The 20,283-nt window shown below is 44.9% G+C and overlaps 1 protein-coding gene across 4 annotated transcripts in view; it reads left to right on the top strand.

Annotated features, from left to right (window-relative positions):
- The window catches only part of SLC16A2 (solute carrier family 16 member 2), a 173,872-nt gene that overhangs the window by 125,874 nt on the left and 27,715 nt on the right, over positions 1-20,283 (top strand). For 2 of the 4 annotated variants that reach the window (XM_061599111.1, XM_061599110.1), the window contains exons 2-3: positions 15,952-15,976; positions 17,577-17,721. In XM_061599111.1, coding sequence (XP_061455095.1) covers positions 15,961-15,976; positions 17,577-17,721 — 161 coding nt within the window. In that variant the 5' untranslated portion in view covers positions 15,952-15,960. The remainder of the gene's footprint in view (positions 1-15,951; positions 15,977-17,576; positions 17,722-20,283) is intronic. The other 2 variants (XM_061599109.1, XM_061599108.1) reach the window with 1 other exon arrangement.

Genomic DNA, 20,283 nt, shown 5'->3' with positions numbered 1-20,283 from the left:
GAAGTGACACAAAACCCTGTTTTACCAGAGACAATTCTGAGTTGGTTTGCACAATATGCCAAGTAAAACCATGGTTTAGTGTGAAAATGTAGGCTCCCAGAGAGGAGCTTGCAGCTGTGTTGCTTTTCCCTGGTCCCTTTGGCTGCCACACTGCAAAAAGTTTTGGAACTAGAGCTGTGAAACTTGCAAACATGCACAAAATCTAGTGTGCATCATGAGCAAAGACAGTTGTGTCAGAGCGTTGAAAGTGTTTATGACAGAACAATAATTTAGCACCGGTTATCTGTGCATGCTAAAACCTTCATACCTAGCTGTCTCCATAGGCTGAGGGCAGCTTTATGCCCTAAGAAGTGTTTCAGTCCTGCATTCAGTCATCTCTGTTTCACTCCTGAAGAAGTCAGTGAAATTGAGGCCCACATAGGCACAAAGTTTCAGTCTCAAAATATGTAGGCAGCAATTGGGAATTCTCCTCCTCCTCCACTAAGGTCAGTTCGCATTTAAAGCCAAATCTTTTAAATTAACACTTTTCTGAAACAGTATGAGAACCGAAAAACAGGTTCCCTTTCAAATTCACATGTATCCAAATTTTGCAACCAAAGTTTATAAAAATGCTTATATTTGGGGAAAGTGTGCATAAAAATGAATTTAGTGAAAACAGCCTACAAAAATGCATTATATTTTGAGAAATGGCTTGCAAAAACGTGTACTTTAGTCAGAACTGCCTACAAAAATGTGTTTGTTGGGAGAAATTTGGACTAAAATGCTGGAGAATTTTCATGAGGATTTTTTTTTTAAATGCACATCGCTGCAGAAATGTAGAATACTGAATTTCCGATTGGAAAAATGAGACACTGAGAGAACTGAAATTGACAGCTCTCTCCCTGCCTAATTTCCACTTTTACAGTGTACAGTGCTCACACAAAAATATAGTTCTGGGTAATGGAAATCCGGGGATTATGAAAATAAGGACATAAAAAAGAGCCATGCTGGATCAGGGCAAAGGCCCGTGTAGTCCAACATACTATGGCCTGTTCGGTATTATAAAAATACTCACAGAAATAGGAACTAATTTGGTCGGTCCTATTTCTTAGCAGAGTTGTAAAAATACAAGCAGCAGAATGAGAATAAACCAGCCCCACCTTTCTCTATATAAATAACAACAGACACAATCCTTTAGGTAAAAGAAAAAGAATGTTTCCTTACAACCTCATATGTTAGGAACATAGGCTCTATAGCTTAGATGAAAGAAAAATAGTCTCAGTCCATCTTGGTCTTTAGTAAGGGATGCTCTCAGAGAGAGCATCGGTGCCATGCGGCCTCTCTCAATGGTGGATAGATCAGCAAAGGGGGATATTCAAAAATCCCCCAGGGACAAAGGAGGAAGAAGTCAGGTAACTAAACCCCATCTGTTAGGAAGTTGCATCATGGTAAACAGGTACATGAGATATTCCCCAAATATCCCTTAAAGTGACCTTGCAATATTGGTTCACTCCAGCATGGCCAACCAGAGACCCCAATGGGAAATCCAGCACTCTCCCCACCCGTGATTCCCAGTAACTGCTATTCAGAGGTATTCTGCCTCCGACAACGGGGGGAGCACTCAGCCAGCATGGTTAGTAGCCATCAATGGCCTTATCCTCTTCTATGAACTTGTTTAATTCGTTTTTGAAGCCATCCAAGTTGGTGGAAATCACCACATCTGAGGGAAGCAAATTCCACATGCTGTGTGAAGAAATACTTTGTTTTGTCCTGAGTCTTCCAGCATTCAGCTTCAAGAGAGGGGTAAGCATCCCCCCCCCTTGCCAGGGAAGCATTGGTGCCTCTGTGACATCAGCTAAGTTTATTTTACTCAGCTAACTTTATAATTGGCTGGATCTCTTTGAAGCCATTAAACAAACTCATCCAACAGAATTTCTAAAGTGATGTTCAAAGCCTGTTGCTAATACTGTCTTTCCGTTACTTCCTTGCACTCAGAGAGGAGAAAAGTGCCTCATGCAATGGGAAGCTTCATTCAAAATCTTGCCAGGAAACAAAAAAACCCACACCATTGTACTCCTCCCTGTTTCCTAACATGTAGAACTCTTTCACATCTTCTAAAAGAGTTACAGAGCAATTACAATTTACAGCCAGCAAGAGAATTAAATGCAGGATTTGACTGGTTAATGGGATGCTTACATAATTAATTGAGCTCACTCTGGAAATGCTCTTGCTGCATTCTTGTGCAGATGCACCGTCTACTTTCCTGGATTGAGCTCAGGGGCCACTGATTCCGTATTGTGCCCACCGCTGATTGGTTGGAAATCTGTGATGTCACAATCCATCTCCTCCCTGAAACAGTTTTTCGGCATAAAAATTGATTCTGCTTTTGGCCTTTTTTAAAAAGAAGAAAGTGAGATGTTGATTTATTTGAATGGTGTGCATACACTGCCTTAAACATTAGCAAAATGTTGGTCACCCTGCTTGATGCTTAGGGATAGCGGCAAGACAGAGTGCCGAATCAATCCCAGTATGCCTGACTTTTCAGCAGGTAGAGGTGCTTTCCAATTGACACCAAGGCTGTGGGTCCAGTGCCTATAGGTCAGTGGTAGAGCACATACACTTTGCACTTTTATTTATTTTAATGGCTCACATAACAATAAACTAACTTTGCACGTAGAAGGTTTCAGGCTCACTCCCTCCATTTCCAGGTAAGGCTGGGAAAAGCTCCTGTTTGCAACCCTGGAGACCTGCTGCCTATCAGTGTCGGCGGTACTGAGCTCACTTCTGCCTGTCTGTGCCATTTGAGACCAGCCAGAAGTTAGGATGCAAGAGAGCAAAAATCCAGGGTCAAATAAACTTGCTTCAGTAAAAACGAGATTTAGGAAAACAGAATATAAAGTTCAGTTGTAGAAAAAGGAAGGCTGATCAGGCACGAGTAAAACATCATAACCGTGCCGACTGTGTGGCGGTGAGGGCGGCAAAGTAGGCCCGCTTCTCTACCTCCATCGCATCCTCCAAGTAGCCGTCCAGTGGAGCTTTTCCATATTGTCAGGAGCCTGTTGACATCAACTCCAGGAAATGGAGTTTTAGACCCTTCAGAGGCCCACTGTGAATTGTTTGCAAGGCACTTGAGGGTAAAGTTGCTCGCTTCCGTAGCAGTCTTGATGCCCCCTCTACATCTACTGTAGTCCCCAATGAGGTGTCCAGTGCAACATCTGCTGCAACTTCTTGGGAACGGTTTCAGTTGATGCGGCCTGATGACGTGGACAAGGTGATTGCGATGATGCAGCCAGCAACGTGTCCTCTCGACCCTTGCACTTCTTGGCTTATTAAAGCTTGCCGAGGGGGTCTGACCGAGGGGATCCAGGGTGTGGTCAATGCATCATTGCGGGAGGGGGTGGTTCCAGTCACCTTGAAAGAGGCGGTGATCCAACCACTCTTAAAAAAGCCCACCCTGGACCCATTAGTTTGTGACAACTACCGACCGGTTGCAAATAACCCCTTTTTAGGGAAGGTGATTGAGAGGGTTGTGGCGCAGCAATTGCAAGTACTCTTGGATGAAACAGATTATCTTGACCCATCCCAGTCTGGGTTCAGGCCTGGTTACGGAACTGAATTGGCCTTGGTCACCCTGATGGATGACCTTTATCGGGAGAAGGACAGGGGGAATGTGACCCTGTTATTCTTACTTGATCTCTCAGCAGCTTTTGATACCATTGACCATGGTATCCTTCTGGGCCGACTTGGTGAGCTGGGTATCGGAGGCACTGTTTTACAGTGGTTCTGATCCTATCTCCAGGGTCGCTCTCAGAGAATAGCATTGGGTGACTGTCTTTTGGCCCCTTGGCAGTTGTGCTGTGGGGTGCCGCAGGGTACCATGTTGTCCCCCATGCTGTTTAACATCTATATGAAGCCCTTGGAAGCAGTCTTCAGGAGCTTTGGGGCGAGGTGTCAGCAGTATGCTGATGATACCCAACTCTATTTCTCCATAACATCTGAATCAGGAGAGGCCGTGCAAGCCCTGGACCAGTACCTGGACTCAGTGGTGGGCTGGATGAGCGCCAATAAACTGAGCCTGAATCCTAGCAAGACAGAGGCACTGAGTTGTATTCAATATTCTACTCAGAGTAGGCCCATTGAAATTAATGAAGCTAGTTATATCTGTTAAGTTCCATGGGCCTACTCTGAATAGACTAGCATTGACTCCAGTGGGGTTAACTCCCAAGTAAGGGGGATTAGGATTGCAGTGGTATTCGGTGCTAGTCCTGCTCAGAGTATACCCATTGAAGTTAATGGCCATGGGAGGTGGTGGACTCTCCAACACTGGAAGCATTCAAGAGGCAGCTGGACAGCCACCTGTTGGGTGTTGGGTGTTGCTTTACCAGTGGGTTGGACTTGATGGCCTTATAGGCCTCTTCCAACTCTGAGTCTGTGACTAAATTAAGTTCATTAATTTCAGTGGGTCTGCGCTGAGTAGGACGTAGCTGAATACAAGCAAATGTCAATAGATTATAAGGTATAGTCTATAGGGTGCAACAAAACTTTAATGTTTTTACTGCATTTGAACAGGAGCTTTAAGTACAAAGGACCTCTGAAAAATGAGGTTTTAGAAACAAAGGTGTAATGTACACCTAAGCTATTGGAATCCCCGACAGGTGCCTGTCCAGCTGCCTCTTGAATGCCTCCAGTGTTGGAGAGCCCACCACCTCCCTAGATCCTTGGTTCCATTGTTGTGCCTCTTAACAATTAGGAAGTTTTCCCTGATGTTCAGTTGAAATCTGGCTTCCTGTAACTTGAGCCTATTATTCCATGTCCTGCACTTTGGGACGATCGAGAAGAGATCCTGGCCCTCCTCTGTGTGGCATCCTTTCAAGTACTTGAAGAATGCGATCATATCTCCCCTCAGTCTTCTCTTCTCCAGGCTAAACATGCCCAGTTCTTTCAGTCTCTCCTCACAGGGCTTTGCTCCCAGTCCCCTGATCATCCTTGGTGCTCTCCTCTGAACCCGTTCCAGTTTGTCTGCAACGTTAAAGTGTGGTGTCCAGAACCTTGTATGCAAAGCAGAGGCTCTACCACTCGGCTACGGCCCTTGCCCATGCATAGGAAGCCAGACTACTGGGCCATCTAGCTCAGCAATTGGCAGTGGCTCTCAAGGGTTTCAGAGGCGTGTTTCGAGCCCTATCTAGAGATTTCAGGGACGGAACCTGGGACCTTCTGCATGTAGACCATGTGCTCTACCACTCACTATGGTTCTTGCCCTAGCTCCCTAACTGCTCAGAAAACCAGTCCTCCGCACCCATGCACATCGCTTTCCCTCGGTCTAGTCTGTTGTCCTCCAAACCAGAGTGTCACACAGTGCAGCACAGCCCCTACATGGGCATAGCGCATGGATACATAGCAGTGCACTGAAAGCAGCAGAGGAGGGGAACCTCCGCTTGCGTCTGTACTCAGCATTGTCAGGCACCCTCCCTGCCAATCTCTGTAGCTTGGAGGAACCTTTCCCTGCCACTACTGCTTGCACTTGGGGGCGAGCCAGATGTAACATTTTTAGAGCAATGGTGCCAGTTTAGAAGCACCCCCACCACCTGTAGTACAAGCGTAGTCTTTTCTGTCTGCAGCTCAGTTCTGCAAGTTTGCAGCATGGTTCGGCTCAAAGCAAACACTGCAGAAAGTACTGCATGGAGAGAGTTTGGGACGTCACCTCTCCTTCTCAGTCTCCAGAGTACTTTATCTTTAAAATGTTTGCGGTCTTTCTAAAAATAGGAGTGAATGTCCAAACAAACATCTGTCCCAGGTCAGGCTGGTAACACAGGTGAGGAATCTGTTGAGACAGGGATCTTCCAGAAAACATCCACGTCACTGTTCTCTAAGCAGGTTCTTGTCTAGATAAGAGAATACGATGTGGTTGAAAGCCACTACGAAGTGGCTTTACCAGAGGGAGCCCCAAAGTTGAGCTAGGAAGATTTGCATCCTCCGAGGGCCAAAAGTGCATCACCCTGTTGAATTTCACATCCAGGAGCCAAAGAGATAGTCAGGATGCTTGTTGAGCAAAAGTGCTGTTGAGATGCTGTAAGATCAGTTTGGTCGTTCTTGGTCCCCACCCCCACCCCAGACAGCTTGATGATGGTGATAAAGTCTCTAGTGCATAACAACAGCTCTTTTTTTATTGGTCTTTACATTCCTTCTTAATCTGCTGTAATACCCCTAAGAATGGGACATTGAGCATAGGTTGCTAGACCTGCTTGGACTCGCATTGGCTTGTGGCAGAGGTCCCCCCCTTCTTCAAAGTCTTACTTGTAAATGAAAATTCAAATCAGATTCCTTTTTTTTTTCCCAATTAATTTTTATTCAGATTTTCAAAACCAAAACAATACAAAAAGAAAAAAAACATGTTGACATGTTTATCTAGAAAAAAAATTTGATGGACATACATCTCAAGGATTGGAAACTTCTCTTTGACTTTTTGTGGAAGAATGAAATGATATGATGTTAATGAGATTTGAAACCTATGAAGATAACCGCTGGAGGAAGGTGATTTTATAATCTATTAGGAGACAGGCTTGTTATATATTATAGATTTATAGCTGAACTACGACAAATCGGAAGTCAATATTATTACTATTATTATTTTATTGTATTAGAAAATTCAAATCAGATTCCTAATGCCCTGTAACTAACCTGGGTTGTAAATTATGGCTGTGAATTGCTAGTTTCTGGAAACCAGTAACTCCCGCTATAGAATGTAAAAGTGGGACGTGCAACAGAATGCTGCAGCGTGTCCCCCTCTGTAGCTCAGGTGTTCCTGTTCAGGGTTCCAGACAGATGTTTCCTTCAAGCAAGATATTCCATCGCCCCCTTGCAGTTTTCCATTTTTCTTTCCCAGCTGAACATATAACTGAACATGGGCTCCTACTGGGAGGAAGGGCGGAATATACGTCTAATAAATAAATAAAATAAATAATACAACATTCCCTGGCTCCTGAAAATGCTCGGTTTTCATTTGGCTACTTTTGGAGGAAGCAGAGGATAATCCCCTGCTCTTTCCCTGCCTTCTTCCACGTATCCTTTGCTATGGACAGATAAATCTGCCCTCTCTTGGCACTAGGTATGATCCAGTCATTCATACTCTTGATTCAGAGATGAAGTACAAGAATATATGCAGTTGCCTTTTGCCAAGTCAGACCATCCATCCTTCTAGCTTAGTATTATCTATCCCAGCCTTTTCCAACCTGGTGCCCTTCAGGTGTTGTACACTGCAATTTCCATCAGCCCCAGCCAGCATTGCCAGTAGTCAGGAATGATGAGTGTATAATCCAAAACATCTGGAGGACAACATTTTGGTTACACCTGGCCTATTTCCAAGCCCTACCTGGTGATGGTGGACCTGGGCCCCTTTTGTGTTATGTGCAAAGCATGCGTTCTACTCATCTCCCCAAATTACTCACAGAATTATATTTATTATGCCTATTATATTTGTATGCCTATTTTGTACGTCACCCAGAGTGGCTGGATAGCTAGCCAGATGGGCGACTCAGAAATTCAATAAATAAATAAATGCTGAAAGGAGGCTTCCCATTGCCACTCTGCGTGAATCACTGCTCTGGGCTTGTCTCCTTCCAATCAGGAGGCGTTCTTAGAACAATTATGTGCAAACATGAGGTTGGCTTTCTTGAGATGCAAGAATGAAGGAAGGCTTTCAAAGGAAACCTTTCAGGAGTGTTTAACTGAAGGTTGCCTCCCATTCAGAAAAAAGCATGCCAAAAACTTGGAGGGGGGCAATTATTCTAGTTAGTCCCCCCTGACATTGGTTGTAAGACCCTAAGCAAGTGCCAACAGTTGATGTTTCATCACATTGCTGCTTCTGACAGAATTTCGGTATGGAAAACAGTTGGGGAAATGCCCACAATGAACGAGGCCTGCAACAGGATGCTGTACAGTTGCCGGCTGATCCTCTAGCAAGTGTGCTGCGTTCCCTGCCCTTAGGGGGAAACCACAAGTCCTAGAAACAGATGCCTGCCCACTATTTCTCTAGAGGTCAGCGGGTGATGAATGAAAAGAATAGTTGCAATGAACCTAGAGGGCCATTTTGTAAGGGCAATGTTTTTGTAGCAGCTTTGACAACAGTGAGCCAAATGCCTAAAGAGATTTGAGGTTTTGTCTTAAAACAATTACTTCCTCTTCCTTTTTGTTGTTTTTCCTGGAAAAACAAATCAGTAAAAAAATAATGTTCTATTGTATGGGTTGTTTGTCTCATTCAGCTGGGGCTGTGCTTGCAAATAGATTTCTTCCAGTTATAATTGGTAGTATTCAATTTAGTCCTACTCAGAGTAGACCCACTGAAATGAATGACACTAATTTAGTCATGTCTATTAACTTCAATGGGTCTACTCTGAGTAGGGCTATAGCGATATCTATAACTGCTGGATGCAATTACAGTAGTACCTCGTTAAGGAAGGAAGCTCCTTTTAGGGAAGGCTTTGTTTAAGGTGAAAGCTTTGCTTTGCTATGGATAAACTTTCAAGCCTGTACCTTTGCTTTGTATTAAAGAGATCTCTTGCTTTCTCCCAGGACTGGGGAGAGAAGGATCCAGTACGATGCAAAGGAGGAGAGGGGGAACAAGGGGAAGGGGTGAGTGCTGGGTAGGCACCCTTTAAAGCCCCTGTTAAGGTACTCCCACTGTCTATGAGCTGGTGTAGGAACCTGTCCCTGTTCTTTCCATGTTATTCCTACCTCTGGTACCAAAGTTTCTATTAAAGAAGTAATGCCCAGGAATGCATCTACTTTGTTAATTGAGATATTATTGTATTTCAGTATGCAGGATGATTAGACTGGCTTCTGCCTTAAGAACATAAGAAGAGCCTGCTGGATCAGGCCAATGGCCCATCAAGGCCAGCATCCTGTTCTCACCCAGATGCCCGTGGGAAGCCCATAGATAGGACCTGAGTGCAAGAGCACTCTCCTTTCCTGCAACTACCAGCAACTGCTTTTCAGAAGCATACTGCATCTGCCTGTAGCCTTCTTCATCTAGAATAGATGTGGGGAATCTCTGGCCCTCCAGATGTTGCTGAACTGCAACTCCCATAATCTGTGGTGATTGGCCATGCTTGCTGGGGTGATGGAAGTGGTATTCAGCAACAACTGGAGGTCCAGATGATCCCCATACCTGATCTAGGGACATGGTCTGGAAATCCTTGTTGTAGAAACCTTGGTGAACCTAAGCAGGTTTGGTTCTGGTCAGTGCCTGGATGAAAGACCACCTAGAAACCCTATTTATGCCACCTTGAATTCTATCCTGGAAGAATAGCATTAAAATACTAGTACTGCTTATTATTGTTGTTGTTGTTGGATTTGGTTAATGAGAAAGGTGATGCTTCATGTATAAATGTGGGATGGTGGAATTAAAAGGTAAAGACCTTAGCTCAGTGGCAGTTTTGCAACCTGACAGTCCCAAGTCCAATCACCAATGCCGCCTGTTAAAATTATCATGTGGCATGTGGGAATGAATGAGCAAGAATCTCAGTTCTCCCTGGTTTGTGACACAATACACAAACCAAAAGGCAACTATCCTTTAAAATGCACACTTCACTGAATTTTGTAATGTAGCTCTCAAATGGAAAACTGTCTACAAAAATGAATATATTAGGGGAAAGTGTACATAAACATTCAGAGAGTAGTAGAAATAACATACAAAAGTGCATTATATTGGAGAAAACTGGTGGCAAAAATTACTGTAACATGAGAACCGTGTACTAAAATGCTGACAATTTTTTGTGGGAGTTTCACAAACTGATGCTGAAATGTGGTGAACTGAATTTAAGACTGGAGAAACGAAAGAACTATAAGAGCCCCAAACTGACAAATTTGTCCACCTCTATGTGAAATAGCCTTGCCTGAGACCTTGGAGAGCTACTGCCAGTCAGAGTCAACAATACCAGGCTAGATAGACAAATAGCCTGACAAGGTATAAGGCAAGCTTTCTTCCTCTCCTAAATTTACTGAGGCCTTTCAGAGGTAATTTTCAGATGTTTGGAGTACTACTATGTGCTAGATAATGTCCACTGTCCAGGAAACACTATATTTTCTACCGCACATCTACGAGACTTGTGAACAGGGTTGTTTAAATGGCCAAGGATGATGGGAGTTGTCATCCAAAACAGCTGGAGGGTGCCAGGTTGGTGAAGGGTGGGTTAAAGAATCACACATTGTTTGATGCTGCATTACTCCAGAGTCAAGACATAGCTTAAAGCAGGTGTGGGGAACCTTTGGCTCTTCAGCTGTTTTGGGCTACAACACCCATCAGCCTGCCAGTATAGTCCAACACTTTGGGAGGACCCCAGCTCAGTGAAACCTGCTGCAAACTTTTGTTGAAGAAACTGTTGATTCTCCCCATGATGATATGATCTACTTGCCAAATGCCAACTGTACCGTGCTAAAGGGACCACGTATTTAATCTCCCCATCCTTTGTTCGAGGCATCAGGGTTTGCTTAGCAAGAAATGACTCTCCCATGAGGCATCTATAACTGATCATACTGAAACACTGAAATCACTGCTTGGCACAGACTTATATGGCTATTAATAAGTAGTGGTTCTTTCCCCCCAGTATTCTGAGTGTCCTTACCAAACCATAAATCTCTTGGCAAACTACAAAACGTGGTAGAAGACGTGACCTGGTATAATGCCACTATCAGTTTATAGAGCTGAAAGGTGTTTCCCTCCCAGTTTTAATCAATTTCCAATGGCAAATACAACTGTCTGCAGGTTGAAAGTTCTCGTCTTCTGCTGGTGGCCTGGGACCCACTACCACGCCGTGGCCTAATTTAAGGTGGGCTGCAACAGCAGCACTATCACAGTACAAATATATGATTTAAAAAATTAAAAATGGTCCCAAAATGCTTGCTTGGGTTAATGGTAGGTCCCAGGTCTTGAAAAAGTTGAACACTGTTGTTCTAAAGCAGCCATCCTCGACGTGGAGTCTCCAGATGTTTCAGACTACAATTCTCCCCATCCTCAGAACATCTGCAGAGCACCAGGTTGGGAAAGGCTGTTCTAGAGCTTCTTCTTTTTTCCTTTGGGAAGGAAAAAATAAAATTTTCTGAACTCCAGGTCAAGGTTTTGTTTTCGTTTTTTTATCTTCTCCCGGGAGACCAGATTTCAGGCCAACCCTTCATGTGTAAATCCATCTTAATAGCATTCTGAATCTGGCCCATTAAACTTAATATCTGCGAGAAGCTTTTGTATCACTGTTTCTTGGATTAAATTCCCCCTAACAACCACATCACGGAGTGAACTTCAAACTGTATGGAGGCGCTATAACGTTTTAATGCTGTGGCTTCGATAGGCAGGAACATTTTTTGAAGTATCCAATTTAATGTCTGCTTTGGCTTGCTTTCTCCAAACTCTGCCCCTCCCCCCCGCCAACCTGTTCATTTTCTTCTTTGCAGTCCTTTGGAAGGAAGCCACGTAATCCTATTAGGAGTGCTTGATTACACTGTGTGCCTTGTTCATATCCAGAAGGCCTAGTTGCGATGGGGGTCTGCCTCCCCTCCGCCCTTTCTCTGTATTTTCTATCCAGCCCAAGCAGACGCCCAATGGAGTGAAGGGGATCCGAGAGACTCCTGCTGTGTCTCAATTATGATCCTTTTTTTCTTTAAAAAAGAAAAGTTTTTATTTTCCAGTTTCAGTTTATTAAAGGAAAGCCTTTGACCAAACTGGTTCTGGGGGGAAAAGTAATTAATTTGGAAAGATCATCTGTTCTCACAACAGAATGCTGCTTTGGGCTGATTTTTTGTGGAAGGCAGAAGAAGGACTCTGGCCGTCTTCGCTTCCTTTTGAACTGGGCAGTTGCTGTTTTCTGAGGTTCTTGAGGCAGGATGTACTGGGAGGCCCAATTATTTGCTGTCTGCTCATTCTTGCTTGTTCTTGTTTCTTGCAGTACAAATGGAAACTCATAAATAACATACAAGGCCGTCCAAATGCTGCTTGGGTAAAACCTCTTTTTCAAATGCTTTAGGAGTCCTTTTTCAATCCAGATGTTTTGTGTGTTGATTTAGCTCGGCCTTTGCCAACTTGGTACCCTCCAGATATTGTTGGACTCCAGCTCTCACCAGCCCCAGTCAGCATGACCCTTTGTCTGAGATAGGGAGAGAGTTGTAGCCCAGCAGCTGCTGGAGGGCACCATGTTGAGGAAGGCTGAATCCAGCTACTAGACTAGGCAACTAACCAGAGGTACCACCACAGAAGTCGAGTGGCGCCAGGTGGGAGCCTCTTCTTCGCACACCTTGAAGGAGAAAATATCTCACACGGGAGGTGTGAAATGACCAATAGGCTACAAGGGTTAGGATTGGCTGTTGTGGGTGGACCTTTGCTTTCTTATATTTTCCATATGCAGTTATGTAGGGCTCTTTACATCTCGTCAGCAATCACTGGAAGCAATTCAGAAGGTGGTCTTTTAAAAAGGGGCTATTTTAAATTATATCTTCTTCAGCTTTCCCCTTTCATATTATGAAATACAAAGAATGCATGCACAAGATCCAGAAAGAAAGGAGAGGAAATCTCCTTTTGAACCAGGAAATACTGAGCTTTTAGACTTGTGGTATTGTTTTTCAGAAGTATTTTTGAGCATCTTTCTATATAAAGTTTGCATCTCTCATTGTAAGTTCCTGCATCTGTAGTCTCAGGACAGTGATGGCATTTGTTCTGTGCATGTATAGGATCCTAAGACTACAATTCTATACTTGCTTACTTCTGAGTAGATGTGTTCTCTAAGTTTCATGATCCATTACTTGATGTGTGTTTCCCTGAAGTGGTTTGTGCAGTTGTCTCCAATGAAGAATCATATTGTAAACACATTAGGCATAACATAATTTCTGAGGTGCTTCTATAAATAGGCATCTTTGCACCTTTTGAAGGTTGTCCAAATCTGTTAAGATTCTGGAATTGTTTTTTTTTTCCCTTGTCTGCTATGGGTTGACCATCCACTGTAAATTGCAAGGGATGCCTCCCAAAATCTCCTTCAGAGTCAAAATATGCACAAATCCAAGTGCCTGGCATTTGGGAGTGGAAGGTGAGAGGGTGGGCCCAATCTAGAGGGAAATTGACACATCTAAGTGCTATTTAACACAGTAAGAATAAAATGTGTAATGCCACTTAATTAGATCCTATTACATAATTTGCATTCTCGACTGAATATTCATGCTATCTTTATTTTATATTGCTTTGCTTGAACTAGTGTATTGCACTTCATGGCATATTTCTTTTCTAATATGTATTAATGCTGTTTACCACTTTGGGGGCCTTTGAGCCAAAAAGCAATATATAAATAACGTGTACCATACCACTTAATTCTGATTTATTCTCATGGGACTTATTTCAGTGGATCTGCCTCCAGACGTTTCATATACTTTGGGGTTTTGGTTGTTGCTTTTTAAAATTACTCTGGCACCATCACTTTGGGTGGTCATTTGGGTCAGAGAAAGCCCTTGGAAGCAGCACTGTTTCCTTCTAAGGACTGCTTCCAACATACATATATCACTTGGTGACTCCAAGCTGAGCCCTGTTCTCTGTACGCTACAGAATGAGGTGGTGGAGAGGACGATACTTCTTCAAATTGCAGGTAGTGGGTCACTTTTTTTAAAACGCTCCCCTCTATGAAAAATTCCTCACAAGGCAAGAAGTAGCACTGCTTGGCTAGAACCTTTCTTGATGTTGTGCTTGTGATCTTCTTGCAGGGACTTTTTCTTTTAAGCATAGAGGACCATACACACGTGGCATTCCCCCACCTGCTGTCTGAAGTTGTGCAGGATCTTCTACCATCTCAGGATGCCGCTGCAAGTCTAGGCCAGCCCTCTTTAGTGAAGGGCCTGAGCTGAAAATCATTGTGGCAGAGAAGATTTGAAAATGCTGCCTGCAGTGTTTGATCAGTCATAGCTGTATCAGACATGCTGATCGTTGTTGAAGTCATTGAACAGCGAAGGTCTGAAGCAGTTTTTAATTGATGATGGACTGTGGGCTCCCAGAGAGATGGTGGAGGAATGGTATGTTATTAATGCACAGTGAAGGCTGATGGCTCTCATGTAAGTGGGGCAGCAAATCCACTCCAAGTTTTAGTCCACTGCTTCCACTATTTATGCATATATGGATTTTTTTTAAGGGATCAAATATTTCCCTCCCATTTTACAATTTGATTTTATTTATTTAACAAAAATTATATATTGCTTGAATGTAAAGACCCCTAAGCAGTTTACCAAAAAAAATAAAAATTATCAATAAAACAGTTAAAAATAAGTAATTAAAAATCTATTTAAAACAATTAAAACAGCTACTAATGAAAAAGATTAAAACAGATCAACATCTATGTGTCTGGAAAGACTTGCCTAAACAGATAGGTTTTTAGCAGGTGCCAAAACGAATACAGCAAAGGCGCCTCCCTGATGTCAATAGGCAGGGAATTCCAAAGAGCTGGTGCTGCCGCACTGAAAGAACAATTTCTTACAAGTGCAGAATGTTCCGCAGAGTGAAGTGCTCAAGTGGGCACATATGGAGTAAGGCGGGCCTAAAAGTAAACCAGTCTGAAGCTGTAAAGGGCTTTATATACCAGTAGTTACACCTTGAACTTGGCCCACTAACAAATTGGCAACCAGAGGTCCCACCCCTGTCAGCAATCTGGCTGCAGCATTCTGCACTACTTGCAGTTTCCAGGTCAAGCACAAGGGAAGCCCCACACAGAGTGCCTTGCAGTAATCCATTATTGAAGTCACCAACGCCTGAACTACTGTGGCCAGGCTCTCCCAGTCCAGACACGGTCGTAGTTGTCTACCAGGTGCAGCTGATAAAAGGCACTTCTAGCCCCTGAGACTACCTGGGCCTCCAGTGACAGAGCTGGATCCAGAAGCACCCCCAGACTATGTACCTACTTCTTCAGGGGGAGTGCAACCCCATCCAGGGCAGGGGGAGTGCAATGTGGTCCAGGGCAGGCAATTGACCAATTTCAGGGGATACTTTTTCCACCTTCCTAGAATTGCAGTCAAGGTCTCTGCCCCCAGGCAGATCACTTACCACTGTTCTGCATTTGTGGGTGGGTGGCGATGGGTTGCATGCTTCCTTCACTTCCCTCTCCTGTCCTATGTTTTTCCCCTAATATGTGCTGATACTTCAGTGCCTCTCAGTCAGAAGCCATCAGAAGCCTGGATGCACAACAAAGCAATTACAATCTCAGTTGCTCTGACTCTCTCACAGGAGAGCATGGATCAGGCCTTCCACAGAAGCAGGGATGTGCATGGATCACAATATTTGGTTTGGACCCTGATTTGGCACTTCAGAAAGCAGCCCGCCTCAATCTGCGACGCTTCATAGGCTGCCCAATTCAGTACGGGGTCCACTCACTTTGTTTCACTCTCATTCACTACTGAGAAATTAAAAGGGGGAGAGTGGATGAAATTTGCAGACATACTAAACCCCTCCAGAGTGTGTAAAGTCTGCCAAATTACGGGCAAATAGGTCCAGGGGTTTTTGTGCTGGGCACCTTTAAAGTATGATTTTTATTAAAAAGGAAATGTATATAACTTTTTTTAATTTGGGGGGCAGAATTGGATGAAATTAGCAGGTAAGGTTACCCTTGTGAGGGCATGGATCCTGCCATATTTCAGAAGGATAGTTGTAGTAGGGTTTCTACAAGGACAGCCATTACCATTTTGGGATATGTAAAAAAGAAATCTTTCCTACTGTTTTGGGGGCAGTTGGTCTGAAAATGGCAGATATCAGATGCCCATGCAGAAACCTGCCAAACTGCAGACAAATGAGTCCAGGGGCTTTTGTGCTAGGCACTCTTAACGTTGATGGGAGGAAGAACTAAAGGAGATCCATTTTCGGGGTAAAATAATTCCAATTTACTGCAAGCCTGACCTGTCTGTTATAATAGAGCTGTCCCTCCACCTTCTTCTCACTCTGATATTTGCTTTCCTTTCCCCCACCAGCCCACCCTGATGATACTGTTTAATGGTAAGAGCAGAGATTATTACTTTTGCTTTTAGCAGACACTTGCCTGTGGCAAATGTTTTGGATGTCTGGATTGCCGAAGTGCCACAAAGCGCTTCAGAGGTCCCCATTTTGACTTGTGCAGTCTCATACAGATCCTGCTTAGCCTCAGGATTTGTCTGAATCTGATGCACATCCCTATTCAGAAGCCCATTTAACACCACTTAATGCCCCCCCCCAATAATCATATATGTGCTCTAGGAGGAGGAGGAGATTCTTGGTAAGAGCACTATTGCCACTTCCCTACTCAGCCACTAGACATTGTATCCCTTTAAATCTACCCATGGCAAGGTGGCTGTGGAATGTCCATCCTGGTATATTTTGCCTAAACACTTACTTTCCCACAAACCAACAAGAGCACGAACTTTCATTTAAACCTCATTTGTTCCAAGCAGTACTCCAGGCCTGCTGCCCACCTGTTGGGGGAAGGAGAGGAGCAGTGCACTGAATGACCTGCATTTACCTTAGGATATAAAGGCCTCTGTTTGGCATCTGGTCTCCAAAGTGGTAAACCCTAAGTGCGGAGAACAATTAACCCTCTTTTCCTTTGTTTTCTTTTTGCCTTTTGGTCACGAGCCAAGACGATGCATACATACATGAGTGTGCCCAATGAACCTCTCTATACCACACCAGTCTATCCAGTTGTACCTCCAGGGAAAGACTTCAGGGCAGAAGTCAGGGGCCTTACTCAGGAGAGTGAGCAGGACGGGCCCCAAAATGCATTAGCACCGCCTTACCCCATTTTGGTGAATTGCAGGGGAGTGGCGCATGAGAAGGCCTCCTCTGTGGTGGCACCCCCAGCTCTGGAATGCCCTTTCCTCGGAGGTGCATTTAAGCATGGACGTTAGTAGCCTGTCGTTGACGGGTGAAGCCATGCGTCTTTGCCCATGCCTTTGGGAGAGCGTCAGAAGCGTGATGAGCTTCTCAGTTGTGATTACCTCATCAGCTGCTGCTGTAGTTGTGTTTGATTTTGTGTACTCTTAAATATTGATTTTTAACCTTGAAAGGTGCGTGTGATTTTGACCATTTTGTGAGGTGCAAATTATAAATGTCACGAAATAAATGGATAAATTTTGAATTAAGTGAAGGAATGCACATTGCCACCTAAAGAGGGGCCGCAACAAGACTATTGCATCCAGAGTAGAGGGGCGGGGAGCCTAAGTTTGAAAGGCAGCCCCCTCCCCCAGCCCTCTCTGCCTGGCACTAGGAACTCCCCCTCCACCTCTCCCTCTCTTCCCAGGGCAAACCCTTCACTGGCTCTACTTCATGCCCTCCTTGACCGTTTTTGGCCGGCTGAGACGTGTCCTTGAACTCTGATGATGCCTCATGCTTGCCTTTTGCCTCTGGGCCTGCCCATCCTTTTGAAGGTTGCCCAGGAGGGACTCTGGCCCTCGGATGGACAAACATTCACCACCCCTAGCCTAGAGTCTAAAACGGCCTAACTGCACCAGTGCGCTTGCCTTGCGTTGGTTTCATTTCTGTCGTTGACGTTCAGCCGGACCCAGCCGTTCCCGAATGTTGTTCTCACCCCTTCCCCTTCCAATCTTTCTTTCTCCATCTGCAGCCTGGGTCGGCTCGTTGGGCATGGGGATGATTTTCTTCTGTTCTCCCATCGTGAGCATCTTCACCGACCGGATCGGCTGCAGGACGACGGCTGCCTCGGGGGCGGCCATTGCCTTCATCGGACTCTTCTCCAGCTCGTTCACCAAGTAAGGTTTTGGCACTTTGCTGCTGCAGAGTCTCGCCGGTTTCCAGCTCAATGTCTGGTTTGAATTGCACTTTAGAACTTTGCTGCCAGCCAAGGCAATTCACGCTTTGGCAGGGAAGAAAAGGAAAGCAAAGCTGGAACCGGCTGTCATCTTTCTCTGCCTGCTCATCAGTCAGGGTGGCTTCAGATGTCCACTTGCAGGGCTGGAAAAACCACCATTTGGGGCATGTGTTGTGGGTGGTCCCTGTCGCTTGAAGGCAGGTGTTTGAAGTGCCCAATTCTGCTGACGCACCTCAGAGGAATGTGACATTGCAGAATATCACGCATTCAGGAAACTTTGGGTTTCAGCATTGCAAGGGCATGAGTTAGGAACGCAGGAAGCCTCCTTTTACTGAATCAGACCAATCGTCCATCCAGCTCAGTATTGTCTGCACTGACTGGCAGCAGCTCTCCAAGACTGCAGACTGGGTACATTCCCAGCCCTACCTGGAGATGCTATCAGGGATTGAACCTGGGCCCTTCTGCATGCAAGGCAGTTGCTCTACCACTGAGCTGCAGCCCTTTCCCTTAAGACCCATGAGAAAATGTTCTACTCTTTTATACCCAGCCCTGTACAAACGTGTCCCAGCCAACCTGGAACAAGGAGACTTGTTGCTCTTTTTGAGACTTGCAGGGACACCGTTTCCTCTTTCTATACCCCTCAAACCTTCCCTCTCCTCTGGTTTTGTGCTATATAGTACTAAATTGCTTGGTATCCAAGCTGCCTGCAAGACCTGAGAGTTTTATTCTGTGCTACGTAGGTTTGCGAGAAACTGTAGTATGGGATGGAGAAGTTTTCAACCTCTTGGCTGTCATTCCCCCTTATAACCATATTGCTCACCTCTAAGATATGATTCAGGTCAAGCAGGCCAATTCTCTCTCTCCCTGCCCTCCCCATTTACCCCCACCAGCGGCCAAATTCAGTGTCCTTCAGCCATCAACTGAATTGTTAGGCTGACACAGCCCACCCAGCTTATCCTGGGTGTGTGTGTGGATAAATCCAGGATTTTATTGCAGTGATTGGCCACCAGTTTGCATCCCGCAAAACCAAAGGTAGCAGCAAAGACAGGGATCTTTGATACTCAGTGTGAACCCAGAAGTTCCCTCGGCAGGCAATGAGGAGTCACCCAGATGCTTTATTATCTCTGGGTTCTCATCATCCCTCTATGTTTCTGGAAGCTTGCTGGGCCATTTAGGGTTTTGTTTTTTTAAAATCATGTTCTCTTAATATACAAAGTTGCACCTCCACGCCTGTGAGTTTGTAGAAACTGCTGTCTGACTTTTGGGCAGCCCTGTTTTGCTTTGAAACTTATAGGCATCCCACCTGCTGTGTACAGTTTCCTCTGAATTCCACTATTCTCCTCTCACCTCCACCTTTTAGGTCCTCGTGTTCTGTGTCCCCCCCTTTAGTGTTTCTGTTTCCACTGAAGATACATTTTTTTTGTACTTCTGCAACCCTTAAGGTTCTCTCCACCCCGTTGCTACCACCTGCTTGCATGAGGATGATGCCATTTTGGCAGCATAAGAGTCAGAGAATGAGTTCACTGTTACCATAGAGTCTGAAACGGAAGAGTCCACCTGCCGCCTCAGGATTCTGCCACCTCATTGTGCTGCATGAGCAACCCAGACCTATTTTTGTGCCCATTTACCAGAATGTGCAGTTTTAAGACTCGGGGCCAAATACAGCCTCTGGGGCTTTAAGGACATATCCACATGTAGTGACACAATGCAAGTGAAACAATGGGATATAAATTTCTTTATGAAGATACTATCTTGATCAGCCATGGCTATGCAGAAATTTTATTTTGGAGGTGGCTGTGCAGGGGTGTAGGCTTCCAGGGTCTCGGGGGGTCTTAGACCCTGACTTTTTTGGGAGCAGGGTCTCTATGTCTCAACATCCCATGAGCCAATCAGCATGAAAGGGGAGTCTGTTAGCCACTGAGACAGGGCCAGTTCTAAAGGGCGGCTAGGTGGGGCACTGGCCCAAGGGCCCCTGGAGCTGCAGAGGCCCATAAGGGGCCCACCACTCTTCTGCAATCCGCGGCAGAAGCCGTGGATCACAGGACAGGAGGAGCTTCCGAGCGGCCCCACCATCCCCTCACTTCTGTACTGAGAAGAATCTTCTAACATGCTTCTTTGTCCCCTCCTGCTGATTGGAGCCAATCAGAGTGAAAGGAGGTAAGTCAGCCACTGAGAAGACTCTTCTCAATAGCTAACACTCTCCCCTTTCATGCTTATTGGCTCCTAGGGATGTCTGTTGTGGGAGAAGGCATTAAGAAGGATCTCATTCTCAACCCTACAGCAAAAAAGGGGAAAGGGTATGCTTGTGGCTAACATGAAGGGACCCTGCACTTCTGAATTTGCCACTATACTGCTGTGACTGTGTGACAGTTTCCCAGCAGGCTGGATCATTTTTTAGTAGGGACCCATAAAGGTGTCCACTGATACAATTTTCAAACAACATCTCAGAATCAAGGGTCGTCAATGTGAAGCTCAGCAGATGTTGCTGGGCACTGACTCCCAT

The sequence above is a fragment of the Rhineura floridana genome, chromosome 16 (assembly GCF_030035675.1).
Source record: "Rhineura floridana isolate rRhiFlo1 chromosome 16, rRhiFlo1.hap2, whole genome shotgun sequence".
NCBI classification, from domain to species: Eukaryota; Metazoa; Chordata; class Lepidosauria; order Squamata; family Rhineuridae; genus Rhineura; species Rhineura floridana.
This window is presented reverse-complemented; position numbering and strand designations above follow the sequence as displayed.